General features: G+C 49.6%; 1 protein-coding gene and 1 long non-coding RNA gene across 2 annotated transcripts in view; one reads left to right on the top strand and one right to left on the bottom strand.

Moving 5' to 3' along the window:
* LOC142487041 (uncharacterized) overlaps positions 1-6,917 on the bottom strand; it is a 14,785-nt gene extending 7,868 nt beyond the window's left edge. The window contains exon 1 of the long non-coding RNA XR_012799118.1: positions 6,823-6,917. This is a non-coding gene — a long non-coding RNA (uncharacterized LOC142487041). The remainder of the gene's footprint in view (positions 1-6,822) is intronic.
* Positions 3,686-22,798, top strand: SMIM13 (small integral membrane protein 13). Its single transcript, XM_075585710.1, has 3 exons — positions 3,686-3,868; positions 19,149-19,236; positions 22,469-22,798. Exons 2-3 carry the CDS (start codon positions 19,161-19,163, stop codon positions 22,645-22,647), a joined length of 255 nt encoding a protein of 84 aa, XP_075441825.1. The 5' UTR covers positions 3,686-3,868; positions 19,149-19,160; the 3' UTR covers positions 22,648-22,798.

Genomic DNA, 22,798 nt, shown 5'->3' with positions numbered 1-22,798 from the left:
TCGAGATTCAGTCACTATACCGGCCGACTCCATTTCGTTCAAGACATTCCGCACATCCTCCACATCTCAGGGAGCTATACGCCTGGACCTTTCCCGAAATGGAGTGTCATCTCTCAGACGAATCATGTGCTGAGCGTTTCGACTACATCCCACGTCCATCTTGCTCGTAGAGAACACTTCTCGTCGCTCTCAACTGAGCACATAGCCTCTCCTTCCATTCTTCCACCAGGGGAGACTCCCCAAAGTCAAACTGTACGTCTTCTGGCTCTTCCCCCACACTGGCTGCATTTACTGTCTCTATGTTGTCCACAGGGTCCACAGAATATATCCTGCCCAACCTTTGTCCTATTTAAACTGGCACTGTGTGCAAGGAAGTATTCTGAATAGACACTAATTCTCTTGGGGATGTCTGACGTCCACTCACGTACTTCGGGTATCATTCAGTATCCCCAATGAAGCTCAGACTCAGGGAGGGTCTCTAGCGAAAAGTATCTGTTTCATGGCGACCGTAATACTTGACCAGCGCTGTCATGTGTCTCACTCCCCCTGGTGGAATCTCCACTAACCCTCATTCTTGGTTAAAGATGTCACCATAGTCTTGAGACGCTACCCAATAGCATTCATCCTTTAGGCCAGTGGATATCTTCAGGGCTGACAACGGTAGCTCAACTGCTTTGGGAAGATAAGAACGGATCACAGACCTCACTATGTCCGCGTTCGTGCCCAATATGATGGGTGCGCTGGGATGTTATCGGGCCTCGGGGCAGACGAGGGCTTCCACCGCCATGGGGTGCGACCGGTTAGTGTTCAACTGCAGGATGTCCACCTTAACTGCCACTATCCCGTCGATGGGGTAATCGTCTTTACTCAGCCTCCACAACTTCATCTTTTCGGCCGACTGCAAGGGAAGATGGCTGAGGTGTTGGTCATAGAACAGCCGGTAGATGATAGTCACCTGAGACCCGGTGTCCTGTAGCGCTGAAGAGTAGACTCATTCCACGACGACTCGTATGATAGCAGTGGGTCCTACCCAACTGTAGGCATCTGGGAGCGGCTTAGCTTCTGTATTGACCTCTACTTCTCCTCCACCCTCCTCGGTTAATGCCAGGAACGTCTTGAGTGTTTGCTGTGCCTGGGCCATAAGGGATTTGGCACTTGTAGGAGATTTTTGATGTTTCGGACAATCCTTAGCGATATCGCCCACTCGTCCACAGTGGTAGCATGCGTTCACCATATTGTTGTGGGATGCCTGGTGACTGAGGTGTTGGCCTAGGACTGATGGCGGAGGGAGCTTCTTTTGCAGTAGTGGCTCCCGTGGCTTTTGGGCTGTTTACCTCCTTGGCCACTTCCTTGCAAGTCTTCGGTCTTCTTAGGAGTGTGTAACTTAGTATGAGCCTCATGAACTTTCACTTCACCCAGTAGATCTTCTAATGTAGTGGGCTCCCCTTTCAACAGAGAACGTCTAATCATGACCAAGATATGATGGGTGGGTATGGCTTCCCGCAGGATTGAGTTTGTCGATACTCATCCACAGCTGAGGCGTTAATGACTTTATGGGAGTGCAGGCCCCACAAGACCAGTTGGAGTCGCTGTATGAAATCCCTTTCTGCCGGAGATTGTAGTACTTAGTCCATAGCTCACTCACGTCGTCTCCATAGAAACTCTCGGGAGGGGAGGGAGACAATTGCGCAGTGACTCCGGCTTGACCCGGCTCTGTTTTTATAGGCCTTGCAGGGTAGATTACAGGGCAACGGGAACCTTTAGCTTCTTGAACCCACACACTGAAAGGCCCTGCCCCTCTGTTATGTCTGGCCCTACACTCACTAACAGAGAGCACCACACTCCGTCAGCGTCTTTTCAGCGGTCCATGACTTTTACCTTACCCTGTATGTGGGTACTGTCTCAGGGCATTGATGATTTCATAAGAAAGAGCATCGACGGGCACTTGCCCTACAGCGAGCACTCGGAGAGGCGGTACTTGCATTGCCAAGGCCCAGTCATACACCTCCTGGCGCGAAGGTGAGAATACTATTGAAGGACATGTTTATACCAAATTCGGGCACCCCAGGTCTGAATCTCAGCAGCGCCTCCAAATGTAGCCCTGTTTCCCCCAGAACACAAGAAACTACCAGTGCTGCTATATACCCGTCGGCACCAGGAGCCTGAGCCTCTGCCACGGAGAGCCTGGGTTGTGTACTTACTCTGGTGCAGCGCCTCCACCTATGAGGGATCCCAGCAGAGCGGAATCAGCCCCTCACATGACACAATGATAAACACACAATGATAAAATAACTGAACTTTTACTGTAACAGTATAATGGATTAGAATAACTCTCCTTCTAGCTGAAGTACTATGTGCACAACTGCCCCACGCCTCGCAGGGCCTTTTATCCCCAGAAGTGGTTTCCAAGACCGTGTCCCACACCGTGTCCACAATAATGCATAGTCCCTTGGTCACTAAACCCACAGTGTCCCAAAGAACCCACCCTTATAGGCGTGATCAGCGCCTGTGTTTGTACCGGTTTGTTGGTGCACTTGCAGACTATACCTGCCGGGCGCGCCAGCACCTGGTCCTTTGAAACTTCCCAAAGGATCCTCCACGACGTCGTCAAGGGTGATCCCACCCGGGTAATGTTCTCTTTGATGAGGCCTGATACCAGACCTCTCCTCAGGGGTTTCAGCGTTCGCTGTGTCCCTAACTGTATTAAAGTACTAAGGGGATCTGTTCCCTATGTTAGGGCCTGTCGCTATAGCAGCCACAAACTACACACTGACTTAGGGCCTATCTTGGGCCTAGGGGGGTGTTTTGCCGGCCTAGTGCAGAGGCTACTTGCCTCTCTGCACGGACCCTCTGTCCCCTACCTCTGCCTGTCACACTGTCTGCGTGCTCTTTGATTCGCATCCTTATCGCGTTCTCAGGGATCTCTCCAGCCCTATTGGCTCTCTGGCATCAGGTTGTGCGCTCCTAAGGCTCATGGGACTTGTAGTCCCTGTCAAGAGCCTTCTCCCATTGGCCCGTCTTCGCGCGCCGCCTCACTGCGCAGGCGCGACATGTAATGGCCACCGCTGCTCAACTGCACTAGTCTCCACAATATGGCGCACCCTACAAGCAACCGCAGAGCCTCCGGAGACGCGATCGCCGGCCGATCGTGCCCCCCTCCCCGGGAGCTCCTGAAGGCGCATACACGCGCACCCGGCCACACTCTCCCGACCTCCGCAAAGGCAAGTACAGGAAAGGGGGGGGATAACAAGCCCAGAGGGGGACCTGGCTACATATATTAATGGCGCTATATGAATAACGATATACACACATTGGTTAAAGTGTAAAACCACTAACCAATTTCAAACGTGTTCATTTAATCAGTGACATTTGGGACCACAATGCTGCATTTTACTAAAGTCTATGGGACATACAGTGTGTAGCAATTCTGGTGCAATTGCACCTTATGAGAAAGAAATCCTTTCGATCTCACGCATTCACACACACACACACACACACACACACAATCACACACACACACAATCAGTAAGCGTTGTTATATTTCCCCCGCCTGGTTCCCACAGCAGTACTGTACACACAGCCCCCCGTGCGGGCTCCTCCCCCAGTACAGCTGCCGCAGTGCTCCTCCCCTCTCCCCAGCACTCAGAGCAGTGATTGTCACGTCACGCCGGCGTGGCTCATTGGCTGCCTTTTATTTGGAGACCCAATCATGTGTGGGCGAGAGGCGGGTCCCCGCGGTGACCATGTGATGAGAGGAGGCCCCGATCTGCCCGGGACAAGGTTCCATTGCAGTGTCCGAGCCTCCCGCCCCGGTAATAAGGCGCAGCTACAGACGACGGAGCAGTAGGCACAGACCCCGGCTTCATCTGTGAGTGCGAGGGGGTGAGGGAGGGCTGGCACTTACAGCAATGCACACACATGTGTGGGCATCCAGGGACATTCTAACGCAATGCATGAGCCTGGGCACATGTATGACCCGACCTATTTAAGCGTTGTACAGAGGGGTATGTGATGCTGTAGCATTGATGTAGGTAGATGTTGCACATTGATACGTAGGTGGCTATCGGGAGCATATTATTATGTGTGTTATTACGAGCTAGGGTAAATCCCTTGTAATAAGAAGGTAAAAGCCGGTCATTGGTTGGCGGTGTAAATGTGACCAGTGTGTCATCCTGCGGCACCTCTAACTGGCTCAGAGGATCGGCCAGTAGGAGCAGCAGATAAACAATTGGAGCTCCGTCCTGAACATGCTAATAACTGGGAGTAGCTACCAAGGGAGGCTAAAGCAGCTTCACTTGCAAGCCAGGAGGCATCTTCACCCAGCAGTCACATACAATAAGATTTGGTCTTCTGCACATTCACCTTTTGTTTTTTGTTGCTCTAAAACCCCACTTATCTGTAGTGGATTTTCTCCCAGATTATGTATGTCTTTATTTATATAGTGCCATTAATGTACATAGCGCTTCACAGCAGTAATGTGACAATCCATAAATAATACAAATAACGCAATGGGAATAAGTGCTTCAGACAAAAGTAACATTTAGGAAAAGGAGTCCCTGCTCTGAAGAGCTTACAATCTAATTGGTGGAAGAACGTACAGAGACAGTAGGAGGGTGTTCTGGTAAGTGCGTCTGCAAGGGGCGAAGGTTTATGTATGAGGTGTTAATCTGCCATGGAGCTACTTGTAGGCTTCTTTAAGCAAGAGTGTTTTAAGGTGGGTCTTAAAGGTGGATAGAGAGGGTGCTAGTCGGATATTGAGGTGAAGGGCATTCCAGAGGTGTGGGGCAGTGAGTGAGAGGTTTAAGGCGGGAGAGGGCTTTAGACACAAAAGGGTTAGAGGAGAAGACATCCTTGAGCAGAAGGCAAGAGCCAGGATGGGGCATAGCGAGAAATTAGGACTGAGGCCCAGGCCATAGAGGTGTGGGGAGAGCGGAGGCGCGCCAACGCTGAGGCTCGCCTGCTTCAGTCAGCGCGATTGCACGGACTTGCAGGCGAGCCAGCGTGCGCGAAGGGAGCCGTGGGGAGGTGGTTGGAGGCGGGGCAGTGACGTCGCTGGGCCAATCGCCCGCGACGCACTGACGTCAATGTCACGGCGCCGTGACGTTGACGCTGCTGTGCAGTGATTGGAGGTTTTCAGCCGACAGTGCGCTGAAAAACAGCCTGGCGCTCGGCTGAAACCTCCAACGCCTCAGCACGCCTGTGGACGCTCGCGTGAGCCCCCTCTCAAGGCATCCTCATTGAGGATGCAGGGGCTCAGCGCGGAGCGTCCGCACGCCTCAGCACGGCTGGTCCATCTATGGACGCAGCCTGAGATGTAAGGCTACGCTTATAGTGCCGGCGACGTCAGGCTGCGGTTGCTGAAAAAATCAAATTGAGATGACTTCCAGCGATCGCGACGCGCATACTATAAGCGCATGCGACGGCGGCAATGCATTTGTTTTTACGCGACGGCGCTGTCGCCAGCACTAAGCGCGGCCTGAGGAGCAGAAGAGCGTAAAGCTTTAAAAGTTAGGAGTGAGATGGCTGGTAAGGTTTGGGGTTAGGCTGGCATTAGGGTTAATGTACTGTAAGGACTGCATTAGGACTAATTTAAGAATTAGTCTGGCATATTGGTGTTAGGGCAAGTGTTGGTGTCAGGTTTTTTTTTAACCTGCTGCTGCTTAAATAATGCTGAACAACGGACTTATTACCCAGATAAACAGGGTGCCCAGTTTGTGCAAACTTTATTTTTTGCGGCAGAAAACCTTGCTGAACGTTCTAAATTAAAGTTTGCAGAAACTGGCTAAAGGGGAAAAAAAAAAGTAAAAGTAACCTTTTTTGCAAAAGTGAAGTGGAGGCTTTAGAGGGTTTTCCATGATTTTGTGCAGATGTTGGTTAAACCATGCAGACAAACTTGCTGGTTAGCAAAGATTGAATGTTTCTCAGCTTTACCTGCCACTGTGTCTTGAGGTTTCATGGACTGATTCATAATGTTTGGGGTTTGTGATGTGTTTAGAACAGCACATGTGCAGGCCGATCAACTCACTGATTTTCTGTGAGTCACTAATTTGGAGTTCATCACTTCTATGGAGTCTCACTGCTAATCTGTACTTTGTCATTAAAATGCCATGTTTTGGGCCAAAAAACCCAAGTGTTGGTCCATAGAGGTTGACATCTTTGACCATGTGACTGTATAAAATGCACATAGCCCAGACCCAAACCACAAGTTCAGGAATGTAAGTCCTCATTCCATCCTGCCGCTTCCACATTACAAATGGCTGTGCCATTATGGGAACAGCACAAGGGCCCTTTTCCATGCCATTTCTTGTACTATTCTTAGTACAGTACTAGAGCATTAACAGTGGTAAGCACAGGTGATGGATGAGAATGTACTACCTGCACTTGCTATAATAAATCGCGTGTTGCTTATGTCCCGCAACAATGCGCTAATGAGAACATCTGTTACACCTGTAGATCTGATACAGTATAGCACACCAAGGGCAAGAGACACTTCTCTTATTAGCCTAACAACATTGTATTCCAGCAATAGTCAACAACCATTTAACTTTTAATGAAGAATATTTCTGCTCGGGTTAATCAATTTTGGTGCTTGTAGGAGATGCGCGCAAAGGGTAAAACACTGGAGACGTTTAGGAGGAAAACGTAGGCTTTATTAGCCAGCAGCTTTTAACAAACAGCTTTATATCAGCAAACAAAGTTAGAGCAGAAAATAACAGCCAGGCCTAACCCCATGTAGGGGACTGACTAACCTTCAGCAGTCCCTATCTGAGGGCTGGAAGGCTAAGCCCCTCACCAAGCTTGGACGAGTGCAAAGAGAGGTACCTGTAGGCAGGGTGCTTTCCATGTCAGTCCAGGGTCTGTGGGGTGCTCCCTCTGGTAGGGACTGGTGTTGCCTGGAACAGTCTCTCTCTTTCCAGCAGCAGAGACTCTGTGGTGCTAGTGATCCCTTTTTAGGCTTTTAAGCCTGCTTGACGAGCCAGGTGGAAACTGGTTAATTAACTCATGCTAAAATTAACTAGCTCCCTGCTGGACTCATCAGCTAAAGACAGGTTTTATTTATTTAAGCCTTTTAGACGGGGAAAGGCTCTTGCAGTGCTATAACCATGTATTTTGCATTATGTTTCTTCCATTTACACTCTTTACCTCGAGGTGTGTTATATAATACTTTTTCTTTTCTAAGCAATGTTTGTACATATATTGTGTACAGTAAATAAAAAATAGCACTTATGATGCATTTGCATGTCTCAGACAGATCTGCAACCCTGTCTTTCCCCATTATCGCTTAACAGTGCTTCCACTGCAGCCAGGGATTCTGGGTAATGATATGCACATGAGCACAGTGTGTTACTCTTTTTACTTCTCCAGTTTAACATGATCGAAATAGCTATCTGTGAATAGGTTTTCTGGCCATGCAATTCTTTAACATAGGCTGTGTAATATGGCTGGCATAAGCTTATTGGGTTCAATGTTAAAATGGATAAGAAGTTAAAGGTGCATTGTGAGTGCTCATTTGCATGTCATTACCCAAAATCCCTTGCGGCAGAAGAAGCAAAGCTAAGCGATAATGGGAAAAGACAGTGTTGCAGACCTACACAGAAAAATAGTCCCCTTTGGCGCTTGGATCCCGGTGAGTGGTGTTGTTATTCTCCGATTAGTACAGTATATGGGGAGAGAAACAACAACAATACATGTACTTCAATACGTTGTAAATAACTGCATTCCTTTAAACACCTTTGTGTATAACTTCCATAAAGTGAAGAAACCTTAAAAGGATTCTTCCTCCCCTAGGATGTGTTCACGGGGATACCTTATACAGGTGAGTAAATGGATTTTATGGTGAGTATTTATATTAAACAATCTCCAAAAGACCTTATATCCATACACCAGTTAGTGCTTGTACACACAGTAGAAACACACCCTTGTTGAGTGTAGTTATATAGATTGAGAAAACTTCGCTTATAGCACATTGATATCTTCAGCATATGCTACAGTGGATGAAGAGATCTTGCCTCATATTCCATGTATAAAAAAGAAATTGAAAGCAACCATAGGGCAATAACGTATAAAAATTCTTTACAAAAAAACACATATAAAGCAAATGGAAATACACTTGCGATATCCCTCTTAAAATCACGCAGTGTGAACCTTTAGGCCGTCACCAGCCCCTTTATTCCGGCTCTTTAGAAGATTAGTGCCCTCGGTCTGAAGCTGGCTCGTCCGTCCTGCATGGAGGTTTCCTGGCGTCCCTTGTGTGTAGCCCGCTTCCATGGTCGTCCTACTGTGACGCCACCTCGTGGTCCTCGTACATACCTTGGGATACCTTCTATGTATAGCAGCCGATCGGACAAGGGCTTCTCTCCCCTCCGGTGTAGGGCAACTGTGATCTACTCCGTTCGGGTCCACACCACGCATGCATAACTCTGCCCTACGCGTTTCACAAACACCTGATCGCTTTGTCAGGGGCACTTTGAGGGAGAATTCCCTTCCTTTTTATAGCCCGTGCAGATGGCATACAATTCAGAAAGTCCAATCAAAAGTCTTTTGCTTGAAACAGCATTCTTATATACTGATAACATAATGTTAGATCTTCTCTAAATAAACACACATTATATGTTCTCAAATTGTATTTCATTTAAGAAAATCATTCATAAAACAGGAAGGATAACTATATGGAGATATCTGTTAGCCATTGATGTGTGCAACAAACATTGAGGTACCTATTACAGTCCCCACACGGACTAGACTATGAATTAGCAGTTAATGGATGCTGCCAATACTGTGATATATAAGGTCCCCGTGAATTGGGCACATGAAATGGCTATATTATAAAGAATGAAGAGACAAACATGTTGCTGCTATACAACCATATCCATGAGCCGCTCTCCCCTCCTCTCCCGGCTGGGAGCCGCTCTCCCCCCCCCCCTCCTCTCCCGGCCGGGAGCCGCTCACCCCCTCCTCTCCCGCCCGGGAGCCGCTCTCCGGCACGCGAGCCCACTCCCCCCCTCCTCCTCCTCGAGCCTGCTCTCAGGACTGCACGAGCGTGCTAGTCCTGCCTGCTCTGCCGCCGTGAGGTGCCGTTGGGAGTGGGGGGGGGGGGGTGAGGTGCAAGGGGGGGGGTGAGGTGCACGGGGGGGGGTGAGGTGCACGGGGGGGGTGACGACAGGTGAAAGGGGGGGAGGTAAGGTGCAGGGGAGTGAGGTGAGGTGCAGGGGAGTGAGGTGAGGTGCAAGGGGGGGGGAGGTGAGGTGCAAGGGGGGGGAGGTGAGGTGCAAGGGGGGGAGGTGAGGTGCAAGGGGGGGGAGGTGAGGTGCAAGGGGGGGGGGTGAGGTGCAAGGGGGGGGAGGTGAGGTGCAGGGGGGGGAGGTGAGGTGCAGGTGAGTGAGGTGCGAGTGAGGTGAGGTGCAGGGGGGTGGGATGTGTGTGGTCTGCAGGGGGATATTGGGTGTTATGTGGAGGGGGAGTATTGTGTATGGGTGAGGGGGAGAGATGGGGGTGTGAGATAGAGGGTGAGTCTCGCAAAGGTTGATGATGAGAGGGGCAGGGGGAGATATGAGGATGAGGGGTGCTGGGGGAGATATGAGGATGATGAGAGCTGCTGGGAGAGATTAATGAGAGGTGCTGGAGGAGATATGAGGATGATGATGAGAGGTGCTGGGGGAGATATGATGATGATGATGATGATGATGATGATGATTTTACCCGTGCGGCCCAAATCTGTTTTCCTTGGAGCAGTTTGGCCCTTCTCGCTTTACAAGTTGTGCAGGCCTGATCTATCCAATACAGGCATACCCCGCATTAATGTACGCAATGGGACCGGAGCATGTATGTAAAGCGAAAATGTACTTAAAGTGAAGCACTACCTTTTTCCCACTTATGGATGCATGTACTGTACTGCAATCATCATATACGTGTGTAGCGGTCATGTAAAATGCCTACAGTCATCTCTCCTGCTGGCAGCAAGGCCTGGTAAGTGTGGGCATGCCAGCAGTAATCATGGAGGTTTTCCCTCACACCCTGGTGGGGTGCCCTGTGTATGGATGGGACTGGTCACATGCTCTGACTCCATGGTTAGTGATGTCAGAGGTGTGTCAGCCTCAGAAGTTACATAAGGCACAGCACTGTGTCAAAAAGTTAGTTCAAGGCTAGTACAGTTGAGGAAGGAGTTCAAGTTTCGGCAAGGTGTTTGCATAGTTCAGAGACTAGGGGACGATTATGTTATAGTAGCTGATATAGGAGTCTGTGTTCAGGGACCTGGCACAGAGCAGTGAATCCCTGATCAAGGAGACGTACCTGTCAAAGGGAAGCACGGGCACGATGACTGGCTAAAGTTACCCCATTGTGGAGGGCAGCTATGCCCACCGTGACAATAAAGATGGAGCTGATCAGAGAAACCCCTGTGTGTGAGAGTCAAGTGATTACACAGGGAGTTGCACCACCGAGGAGTTCCTCACCAGGATCATCCCCATGCGGACGCAGGGACCCTGATGAGGTGGAGGCGCTGCACTGGAACTAGGTGAGACTCAGCACACTACCTCAGCTGCCTGTCTGGACGGGTCCTCCCCACACACCATCATGCGGGAGACTCGGGAGTCCTGTAGCCAACAGGTGCACCACCCGACACTACCATACTGTAATGGGGACCGGTTAGACCACAGGGGCCAATGTGAGATTGGGTGGGTCAGGCCGGGCCAGAAATACCGTTACATTTGGAGGCGCTGCTGAGATCAGATCTGTCATCAGGACAGGCTCTAGCTAGGCACACTGGGAAACAGGGATAGAGTCTGCTGCCACTCTGTGCTGCGTAGGGACGGACCTAGGGGTGGTCAGGGGCTGACGGGATATTGTCAGTTCGCAGGGACAACCTAGGGGCCTGAAAGGAGTGAGGGGTTTGGAGCCGGGCTATAGCTGACCGAGTCACTTTGAGGTAGTGCTAGTTGGTAGGACGCCAGAAGGGATAGCCTGTTAACGTGGTCAGGAATCCTGGAGAGGGTCTGCGCTAGGCTGACCAAGAGAGGTAGACGCCCCAAGTACTGCATGGCAGAGCCAGAGTACCTAGCCCATTCCAGACACTCACCGTAGGGAGCACAGACTGGGAGGAAGGAGTTACAGCAGACACTGAGAGAGTGAGCCTAGCCTGAGGTAGTGCAACACTGGGTCACACCTAGATAAGGTACACATGTGGTGGTGCATCTGAAGCTAATCTTTATTGTGCCGGTGTGGCGGCTGCCCCGCAGAGCGGAGCCCCATGTACGATAATTGGTACGAGAGTGAGACAACCCAAAGAATGGAGGATCCGCGTGGTGCGGAGAACCCAAAATGGCGACCAGAGGCTGATGGGGAGGGCACCCCACTGAAGAGCAAACAGTCGCCGAGTTATCGTTAACCAGTCTGCTGCGGAGCGGAGCGAAGGCTGTGGCTGCCCCGTTTTTATCCTGTTTGGGACAGCGAGGGGCCACCCTTGAAGAGTGTGAGGAAATTGTAATAATTGGGGGAGAACCCCGTGAGGAGAACAAACAAACGGACTTTTTGGGCTTAAAAGTCAATCAAAATGGCGGTTCCCGCTTGCTAGGGACACCGCATGGGACAGTCACAGAAAATGTGGCTGGTGCAGGACTTGCAAAAAGCTGGCCGGGAATGGCGCGAACAGCAGAGCCCCGCCCTGATGGGGGGTATGGCGCGAAAGCTATGGCTGCGCCTGCATGGACAGTGACTCACTCAGCCCCTGTGCTGAGTCAACCGCTTAGTCTATGGGACCCTCCCCTGATTTCTACCAGGGGGAGTGAATTTCAACTATGGCCTGTGGGAATACACCCACTGGGCCCAGGGACTGATATCCAGACGGCGCCACTACAAAAAGTAGTTCCGGCCGTGGAGGAGCCGTGCAAAAAGGATGGTTATCTTGCACGGAGGGCGGCTGCCAGGAGAAGGCGGGAACTAGCCGCGGGAAAAGACCCCCACTCTTGTGGGGAAATTGGCGCGAAAACGCTAACCGCGCCCACCAGGACTGAGAGAGGTGCGGCCTTAATTAAGGGGCATGATATTCCCCTGTGGGACCCGCCCATAATTGCAACCCCTGGGGGCGGGTTCCAGCTCTGTCAGAGAAGGGAGGAGCCGAAGCAGGGAGTGGCGGATCCAGCAACTTCCACCAGTCAGTTGCGAGGAACCACTGAGAAGAAGAGACCTGTACAGGAAGTGGCTCCTGTACAAAGAATGGCCTGCTCCTCCACTGTGGGCACGATGGTCTCCACCCAGCCCTACTCAGTACCCGGCGGGTTGCTAGTAGTGAGGGTGGCCAACACCGAGACGGTGGTCGGGCTCTGCCTACAATGTGGGCTGCCCGGAGGCACGGTCAACACGGCGGCACGTTGCCCTCATTGCGGGACTTTATACCTGTGGCCTATGCCCACATTTATTCCAATCCAGCCTGCTGACCCCCCGGTGGACCTGGCAAGGCGCTCCGCCGAGTCCCCGGGCGCGCTATGGATCAACCGCGCGAGTCCCGGAGACAAGGGACTGGAGCCGGGCAAGTCGGCTGGGTCAGTGGCGATCGAGGCGGTTGAATCACTCCCCGCAATCGGGGAAAAGAGACTTTCACTCCGCTCGGAGACCCCTAAGTCAGGGAAAGGGGATTACTCGGACGAGGACCTCCGTGAGCTGGCGGTGTTAAAAGCGGAGCCAAGAAGGCAGACCGGAAGGGCGACACCCCGTGGGGTGAGTGGTGGCCTTGAGAACAGGGCGTCCCCCGCAGATCGGCGAGCCGACAGACGGAGTCCCGCCATCCCAGGACCTGATCTAGGAGACGGGAGAGAGACGCCTATACCCCTGCGGATGGGTAAGCCAAGCAGCCCTATTACTTACTTGGTTGCAGCAGACGGCGAAGCGCTGGAAGGGCCGCGCCAGGCCCCGAGCGCACGTGGAGTGGCGGCATCACTTCCGGCGGCGACGGCGGAGCAACCGGATGTCGTCGTGGAAGAAGAGATCCCGCATGGGGGTCCCACGCAAGATGGCGACGCTTCCGGTTCCGGGGAAGACATCGCTTCCGGTGGTGACGGCGGAACCCATGGGGAAGTTGCAGCGACGCTTCGGCGATTGGGGGAAGGTCCCCAATCACCTCAACGGCTCAGAAGCTGGACGGGCGATCTGAGGACTGAGGAGGGTGAAGTATCATCCTTTGAAATATCTACGGACAGCCAGGAACGGGTCGCAGCCCCGTGGCAATCGCTACCCCGTCCGTATGCCCAACCCCATGCCCTAGCTAAGACCCCCTACCCCTGTCACACGGTCCCCGGGTTCCCCGCCTAGCCTGGAATCAGTGGACATTCCCTCAGAAGAGGAGGGGAGACGGACTGGGGAAAGACAGCGCAGTGGCGCTACGGAAGGTATCTCCAGAGGAGGGGGAGAATTGAGAGTGGTTGCGGTAGGCCAGTGGTTGCCCCCCGCAGTTCCGGCGCCGGTAAAAAAGGCCCCGGGATCGTCTAGGTGGTCTGTACCGCGATCTGAGCGGTCATCAGGGGTATTTTCCATGGACGATGATAGGGAGTCAGGGAGGTCAAACAGATTCCGGGAGAACCGTTGGTGGGCCCCACTATTTGAAGGGTACTCGGCCTGGATGGACCGCACTCGGTTCCTCACCCGGCGAGAGGATGTAGTGGACTATTGGTGGGCGGTGGGAGAGTTTACCCCAGAACAGAGGGACAGGGAACTGCAGGAGCGCTGGCTTCAAATAGAGCATAGGGAGATAGAACCTATGGGTCCCAGCATCTTGTCAGACCCCGTGGATCCTGACGAACCCCTATCATGGGTGCTACCAGGGAGGGCAGGTAAGGCTGACCTGACTAGGATCAGTAGGGCCGAACGGGCTATAATGGCTCGTTACAAGTCATCCCACGGGTTGGAGTACCTGTATGTTCCTGAGCCACTAATGGATGAAATAGAGGAGAACAGGGATAGGTGACTCCGGGAAAATATTGAGATGCACTTAGTCAGTAAAGGGAATGATGTGGTGGGGAAGAAGGCCGAGGAACGGATAGAGCATTTGATCCGTATATGGGCCATTGGTAGAAATATCCACAAACACAAGGTAACATATAGGCCCGAGAGGGGATTACCACGGCATTATTCTGTTACCGTTCTAGATATGGGGGGTAGGGAAGTAAAGAAACCGGACCCCTATCACTATTTTTAGGTGGTACTGCGCATTACGCGGGTCCGTGGCTGCTGGTCGGGGCGGGCTTGGCGGATGACTGTATTCATGTGTACTGCATAATGAGGAAATTTGTGTGATGTTAATTATGTTTCTGTTACAGTGCTTCCTGGAAAGAGGTATACAAATTTAGGTCCCAGCGAGGACGATGGGATTCACCAGGGGGAGAATGTAGCGGTCATGTAAAATGCCTACAGTCATCTCTCCTGCTGGCAGCAAGGCCTGGTAAGTGTGGGCATGCCAGCAGTAATCATGGAGGTTTTCCCTCACACCCTGGTGGGGTGCCCTGTGTATGGATGGGACTGGTCACATGCTCTGACTCCATGGTTAGTGATGTCAGAGGTGTGTCAGCCTCAGAAGTTACATAAGGCACAGCACTGTGTCAAAAAGTTAGTTCAAGGCTAGTACAGTTGAGGAAGGAGTTCAAGTTTCGGCAAGGTGTTTGCATAGTTCAGAGACTAGGGGACGATTATGTTATAGTAGCTGATATAGGAGTCTGTGTTCAGGGACCTGGCACAGAGCAGTGAATCCCTGATCAAGGAGACGTACCTGTCAAAGGGAAGCACAGGCACGATGACTGGCTAAAGATACCCCATTGTGGAGGGCAGCTATGCCCACCGTGACAATAAAGATGGAGCTGATCAGAGAAACCCCTGTGTGTGAGAGTCAAGTGATTACACAGGGAGTTGCACCACCGAGGAGTTCCTCACCAGGATCATCCCCATGCGGACGCAGGGACCCTGATGAGGTGGAGGCGCTGCACTGGAACTAGGTGAGACTCAGCACACTACCTCAGCTGCCTGTCTGGACGGGTCCTCCCCACACACCATCATGCGGGAGACTCAGGAGTCCTGTAGCCAACAGGTGCACCACCCGACACTACCATACTGTAATGGGGACCGGTTAGACCACAGGGGCCAATGTGAGATTGGGTGGGTCAGGCCGGGCCAGAAATACCGTTACACGTGCATAACTGATGTAATAAACGCATTTGTAAAAGGCTCTATAGTCTCCCCGCTTGCGCACAGCTTCGGTACAGGTAGGGAGCCAGTATTGCTGTTCAGGACGTGCCGACAGGCGCATGCGTGAGCTGCCGTTTGCCTATTGAGCGATATGTACATACTCGCGAGTGTACTTAAAGTGAGTGTCCTTAAACCGGGGTATGCCTGTAGGTCTCCCTTTTGGATATTTGGGTTATTCTGCGCTCTCCCTCCAATGTGGAACTGGGCATTCTATGCCTTTGCAAATGAACCCCTCTGGATCTTGGCCATGGACTAACAAAGTGATTAGACACACTGTTTTTAAACCCTTCCTTATATTATTAATGTGCTCAGCTAATCTTTTAAGCGTCCTGCTCGTTCTTCCTACATATTGTAGGCTGTATGCACATTCAAGAAGGTTTCACAACGTGGTCACTGTTACAGTTAATAAAGGATCTTATGTTGTACTCCTTTGTCACGTTTGATTTTGAAGGTTTTACCTCCCTCATTATATTGGCGACCACGGCAATTATTACATACATGATAGCCATTTAGGCCTTTTATCCAATTCTTTGATTCCCTTGCCCTAATCTGACTAATTCCTCAATGTTTCCTTAAGACTTTTTTTTATATATATGTGGGGTGCCATGGCATTTTATTCAGCTTTTTAGTTGTTCCTCTGGCCCTTACTCTTTTTTTTTTTTTTTTTTTGTACATCATCTGACCTCTAACAGCCACATCTATTTTATTAAAGAGCCGGAATAAAGGGACTGGTGACAGCCTGAAGGTTCACACTGCGTGATTTTAAGAGGGAATTCGTGAGTGTATTTCCCTTTTGCTTTTTAAGTGTTTTTTAGTAAATAATTTTTATACGTGATTGCCCTGTGGTTGCTTTCAATTTCTTTTTTTTATATATGGAATATGAGGCAAGATCTCTTCACCCACTGTAGCATAAGCTGAAGATATCAATGTGCTATAAGCTACATCCTTTTGAGGTTTCTTCACTTTATGGAAATTATACACAAAGGTGTTTTAAAGGAATACAGATCTTTAGAACGTATTGAAGTACATGTATTGTTTCTCTCCCCATATACTTATCGGAGAATAACGACACCATTCACCAGGATCCAAGCGCCAAAGAGGACGATTTTTCTGTGTATGTCAATCAAGAAGGCTTTTTGAACACGCCTTCAAGTCTTCTGAGCTGCAGGACACTAGACAATCTAGTTGATCGGTGTTGTATCGCTGTAAGAAAGTGTTTTTGAGTGATATAGGTGTTTTTATATCTGATTTTTGTCATTGGGGTTGCAGACCTGGCTGAGACATGCAAATTCACCATGTGTGGTATTTTTATTTACTGTACAGTCTAGGGTTTGTCACTTTTTTTTTTTTTTTTTTTATACCCACAATAACTTTTTTGATATACTTGGGTGGAGGGGGCATTACTGCCGGGGGCCCGGTTGCCGGTCTTTTAGCTGCCACCCTCACTGACTGTCCCACGCCGAACTGCTGGTGCGCACCAGCAAGCTGGGCTCAGTTTCCGGTGCGCACCGGCATTAGAGGGAGGCCCGGTGCGCGCTGACGTCAGAAGCTCAGTGTGGAAGACCCGCAGCTGGGGCAGAGCTGGGCCCGGCGGCAACTAGAGGTCCGGCAGCTGGCCATGCCCGGCCAGAGCCTTGAGACAATTAAGTATGTATTTTTACATGTATTTTTATCCTATCTCAAAAATCAAAAGCTGTAGGATTCTTTAGGGCTAGATATTTTTGTTAGGGTGCTAGGGATGCTTTTGTAGGAGTGTTATGATTGGCTACGGGCTGCACATGCACATTATGCTGAATTGGACTCTATTTTCATACATTCGGAACGCGTGACGTCATCACGCTGGTTTCCTTTTGGGCTTATGAGCAGCTGGTCTTTGCGCATGCGCTAGGATAGCCCTAGCGATGCTGGTAGTCTAGGACGCCAGCGGGTCCCTCTGCAACAATTTACAGGGATCGCCAAGTTCAAGGATGATGCAGACACCACTGATGGGATGCAGACTCCTTCTTTTCCCATGCATGTAAATATATTGGTTTAAATATCCAGCGCTGTCTGGATTAGTGGGGATGATTATTATCAGTATGTGTATAGGTATTGCCCATGCTCAGCAGTGGTACACACATGATTGGGATTAGATGTACAGCTGATTCTGCTTGCTTTGTTTGGCGCTCTTTTTTTTGTCTCTGATCCCTGTATAGTCTGTCTCTGTGGCATTGTCAAACTAGAGCTTGAGAAAGGACCTTGTTGGTCCGACACGTACGTTGCTCTGGAGTACATTGGTTGCCTGGTGTTTCATTAAACTACGATTTGTCTAATGGAGAGTGCTGCAGACTTTTTTTTTTTTTGGCTGTGTGTGTGTGTGTGTATCTATATCTATCTCAAATAAAAAGACCACTTGTGAGCACATTAACATTCACAAACTTTTGCTGCTGCGCCCCCTGGCTTTCTTGCCCAGGCTCTCGCCTCTCGCCCCCCCCTCCCCCCGCCTACCTTGCATCCACATCAAATGATGGCGTGGCGTCATTTGACGCGTGTGACCTCACATGGCACTGCTGTGTAATTTGATGCCATGGTGTTGCGTCACAGCTGGCTGAATCCCGGTAAGCTGAGTGTTGCAGGGGCCTCATGCGATTTCCCCTCTGCCCCCCCCCCCCCGGCATTTAATTTAAATGCCTTGGGGAAGAGCGCAAGGCCTCTACAACCGCTCGCGCACCTCTGTCTTAGACAGGTCTGCAACCCTGCCTTTCACTATTATTACCTAGCATTCAGTGCTTCCACTGCAGCAAGGGATTCTGGGAAATGACATGCAAATGAGCACACCGTGTCACCTTTTGCCTGAAATCCATTTTGACATGGAACCCTTATAAGCTAATGCTTACTGTTCCCAAAGCTTTTAAGCACAGCATGGGATTAGATGAAAAGCCAGTGAAACCACTCGAAGACAGCTGTTTCGACCTTTTGGGTCTCATCAGTGTGAGGCTGGTTATACTGGCTCTGCAATTTTCAAGGCTGGGTAGGTTTACCATACTTTAAATAAGTTATGGTGGGTGAAAAAGGTGACACAACCTCTACCATATAGCAAATAAGAATATCACTTGTGATGACATTGACATGTCTTAGGTCTGGAACCCTGCCTCCTATGCTAGGTGATAATGGTGAAAGGCAGGGTTGCAGATCTGTCTAAGACATGTCGTGTGTTTTTTTTTGGGGGGGGGGGGGAGGAGATGAGTGGGGGAGGAGGGATTGAGTGAGTGGGGTAATTGATGGAGAGGAGAGAAATACATGGGAAGAGGGGGCTTGCGAAGTGTGCAATGGGCTCGCAAGACCACTGACACAGGGGAAATGGTGTCCCGGTCGTAACTAGTCCTGGGCCCCTGGGAAATCTGTCTTTGGCCCTGCATATACTGTATAATAGAATTCACGCGAGGTGAGGCATAGGAGAAAGAGAGTTTTAAATTGTATTTGTTTGTAGAAATCAGTCCATCTCCTCCCAGACGCACTTTTAGGTCTTATCTGTTCTACCTTCAATTTACTTGGTGCTTTAAATCAGGGGTATGCAAACTTTTCAGTGTGCTCGCGCCTTGCCCCATTTCTGTTGTCTGGCGTCTTCTTCTGACATCACGTCGCCATGGCAACATGACGTCGTGTTCACGCAGCGTCATTTGATGCTGTGTTACCATGGCGACGCGTCGTAGGAGACCAGGTAAGGGAAATTGGAGGCCTCGCGTGTGCTCCCCGGCATTTAATTTAAATGCCTTGGGAATGAGCGCGGGGCCTCTGTGACCACTGCGCCCCCTAGTTTGCGTACCCCTGCTTTAAACAGTGCTATAGCATTGATAAAAAGTAAACATTTTCTTTTATACATGTTCTCTGAAGGTATTGCAATTTTTTTTTTATATTTCCTTTTGTCTTTCTAATTTTTTCAGAAAATAAAAAAAATGTGGCAGAGTATTGGTTTGACATTTCTCGTTTTCGTGGCTACGTTAATCTGTGTCCTGCTGTTTATGCTGTTTGGTAAGTCCAATTTAAAAAATAAATTATATATATTATATAAATTCTGTTAAGATTTATAGTTGCTAATATAAAAGGATATAATTCAAAAAGCATGATCCAGTTTACTTTTGGATGTATGTTGTAAATTTTGCGCTATTCCCAGATTTTAGACGATTGTGAAATCCTTTAAAAAAAAAAAGGAATATCTAATTAGTGGTACGTTTGACACGTGACAATGTAAATATTGATGTATGTTTATGGTTTTGGTAGTGACGCGCGCATATACAAATCAAAGTAATTATGCAGAACTTTTTCACAGCCAGCTTTATTTCAGACTTTGGCACACTTGCAATGCCCTACACTGTTAACCCCTTGTCATGGGAGAGGGGGCTTGGCCCGGTATTAAAGGGGTTGCACCCCATATGGCCACCCCCTGACCTCACTTGGGAGGCAAGGAGTTAACTGGACTGCGGTCCAGTAATGTGTTTTTACCCTGCTTCAGCACCCAAATGTGTATTCCCCCTGTAACAATGTATTTTCCCCATTCCAGTGTCTGCACCAACACTCACACTGGGATCTATGCGGGAGGGAAAGGGTTAATGTTAATTCTGTGCTTATGGCACTTTGTCCCTTTTCCCGCCTTTGCAGGCTCCATTTTGCAGTTTCTCCATAGGTCGCCATGGGGGCTCAATACAATCCTATGGAGATTCTGGCGATTTGGGCCCGTTTCCGTAGACCTGCAGGTAGAGCTCGAGAGGAGGAGCGGCGGTTCCCCATTGAAAGTGGATGGAGTAATGCATTTCAATGGGGATTCCTGGAAGCCGACCTCCGGAGACGAGCTGGCAGCCTGCCAGACCGCAAGAGCGGCAACATTGTCAAAAAAGAGCTTTGATCGCGCAATTGGCGTGTGAACTAGGGCCTCGGTCAAGTTCACAGCCAATTGGCGTGGGAACTTTTGTTCTAGGGCACCCAGAAATTAAATTCCTTTTGCCCCTAGATGTTAGGAACCCCCTCACTTGACCCCAACGGGGTCCGACAATTAATGGTGACGAGAAAGGGTCGCGCCAGCCAGGAGCGTCCTACCATTGACCGTAATGGCGGAGAAAGCCGCGTGGCTTTGAAACACTAAGTGTGAAACAGGGTACACTGAAAACCCATAACTCTGGTTCCATGGGGACCCGAGGGTTGGAAGTTGGCAAGGATGTAGTTACTGCTCCGGCATGACTGCATGGCAATTTCCAGCCCTCTCCCCACAACCGAACGGAGTAGGGTTAACTGTTAAAAAGTGTGTGTGTCCCATGTACTTCAATGGTAGCGGAGGTCCCATTGAATGCTATGGCGGCGCCGGCCCATGCATTTCCTATGGAGGCGCCGGCCCTATTCATTTTAATGGAGGGAAGCCGCGTGGAAAAAACGGCTAAGTCAGAATGAGCAGAAACCTGGAACCCATAACTCCGGTTCTGTTCAACCTAGAGGACTGAGATTCGGTCACCATGTAGTCCTAGTTCTGGCAGGATTGCATGGCAAATAGTGACCCTCTCTGGGCAACAGAACAGAGTCAGGGTAATGGCAAATTTTGGGTTTCTGCCATTGACTTGCATAGCAGAAAAAAGCCACTTTTTGTAATGTGCTTTTAAACTGTATTTTTGTATCTCCGGTTCTGGGGGTCGTGGAAGGCTGATATTTGGCCACTATGGCAAGGGTCCTCCGGCATGAGGACCTGGCAAATTTCAGCCCGCTCAGACCCACAGAACGGATTATTTTAATATGTGTAGATATTAAAGAATGTATTGTATTTTGGGTCTGGTATAAAAGCCCCGAGCCCATATGGTATGTTAATGCTCAGGGGGGAGACAAGTGGTCTTCAATAAACCCCCTGATCAAAGGCTCCCCCACCCTTCTTGTGTATGCTACAACAAAACAGAGCAGGATGTGGGTACTTGGGATAAGTGTTGTGTTTCACACCTTGGAACAAAGGGTTTCCTATCCCAAGCAGACTGGGCGACGCCAGTCTTGTGGGAGGGGGGCTAGGGAAATAAGCCCCTGATTAGAATACTGTTCACCAAGTGGCAGGTATTACTTTACCTCTCAGGTGAGGTGGCAATGGAGGGATTGGGTGCAGATAATTGTCCTCCAATGACTTGCACTCAATGCCAGGGTATAGGACTGAAATCACATATAAACCAGTGTCAGCCCTATAGCCAGTGCCTTTCGTGTCTTTTCGTGATGTCTTCATTTGAACCTGTATTGCCGAATGAATTGCCAATCCTGTACTTGATTGCTTCATTGTCCAACCCTTAAGTAAGTGTCTCATTGTCCAACCCTTAAGTAAGTGTCTATCTCTTGTCTGTTATGTATATCATCTTGTGTGTTCTCCTTCTTTAAGGAATAAACTATATTTATTATATCTAAGTCGTGTTCAATTCAGCCCAGATATTTGGTCTATATTATACCCTGTCACAAGCTACCGTGACACCCCTCGAGTGCCCCCTCTGGAAAAGTGCGGTCTAGGATCGTGGCGGCCATTAACCTGGAAACGGAAAAGTCCTCTTCTGTTTCCCTACACTGCAAATTGCATTTCAGGACCCGATCTAACCTGGAAACCAGCACTCTTTGAGCATGACATAGTCACTAAATCATGGGAAGGGGCATTCAAAGGGTAACACTACTCAATCTCATTTGCTATTCAAAAGTTATATTCCTCTGAAAAAATGGGTCTGTAAAACTCTAGGCTCATCTATTTCCGCTCGATACTTGCATGATAGGAACATTATAGTTACTGTACATTTCATAGTAAACTCCTGCAGAATGTATATATTCGGGCTCATAAATGACGACTCATTGGTTTTTGCAGAGCTACTTCAGAAGTCTTTGCAGCATTCTAACTTTAGGTTTACCCCTGGCGAAAACACTAAAGATTGTATGGGTTAGCAGGAAGTCCTATTCATCCTTTTAGCCCGGTGGGTTGACGCTTGCCTCCGGTGCTTCCCCGCACACGTTCAATATTTAGTCCCAGCAGGGAAACGCTGGTTTAGAATTTGCTATTCTGTTTCATTTATGCCAGTCATACCCTGAACTTGTGAAGCTGTTTGAGGAAATACCTTAGCAACACTGCCATACGTTAGAAAGTTGATATATTCCCCCCACCCCCCTGTTTAATATTTGGCTGTGTATCCGTGCCCATGAACACACTTGTATGAAATAACCAAGTAATGGGATTGTTTTTTTTTTATTATTGTGCCGCTCTGCTCAGGTTGGTACGTGGTATGGCATCTCTTCTTATCAAAGTTCAAGTTCCTCCGAGAGCTCGTCTGCGACAATGGGTCCCTACAGGGAGATAGTGAATCACCAACAGAGTCAGAAGCCTCATCCACTCCACAAAGACCAAAGTCTGCACGACAGAGGAGAGCGCCTGCAGAAGAGGCAACTTAAGAGAGGCTGTTCCACTAGGCACTCGTCATTGGGGAAACTCGTATGCAATATTTTCAGCATCTGCACTATAGGAGTTAACGGTTTTAATGTTCTTGAAATACTGCCTTAATAAGGTTAGGGGGGGGAATAAATTAAATCTGTTGTGATGCTT

Source organism: Ascaphus truei, chromosome 2 (genome assembly GCF_040206685.1).
Source record: "Ascaphus truei isolate aAscTru1 chromosome 2, aAscTru1.hap1, whole genome shotgun sequence".
NCBI classification, from domain to species: Eukaryota; Metazoa; Chordata; class Amphibia; order Anura; family Ascaphidae; genus Ascaphus; species Ascaphus truei.
Note: the sequence above shows the minus strand (reverse complement) of the source record. Positions and strands in the feature narration are given on the sequence as shown.

Coding starts and splice junctions, on each gene's coding strand:
- SMIM13 (XM_075585710.1), top strand. CDS start 19,161: ATGTGGCAGAGTATTGGTTTGACATTTCTCGTTTTCGTGGCTACGTTA. Junction 19,237..22,468: donor CCTGCTGTTTATGCTGTTTG/GTAAGTCCAATT, acceptor CGCTCTGCTCAG/GTTGGTACGTGGTATGGCAT.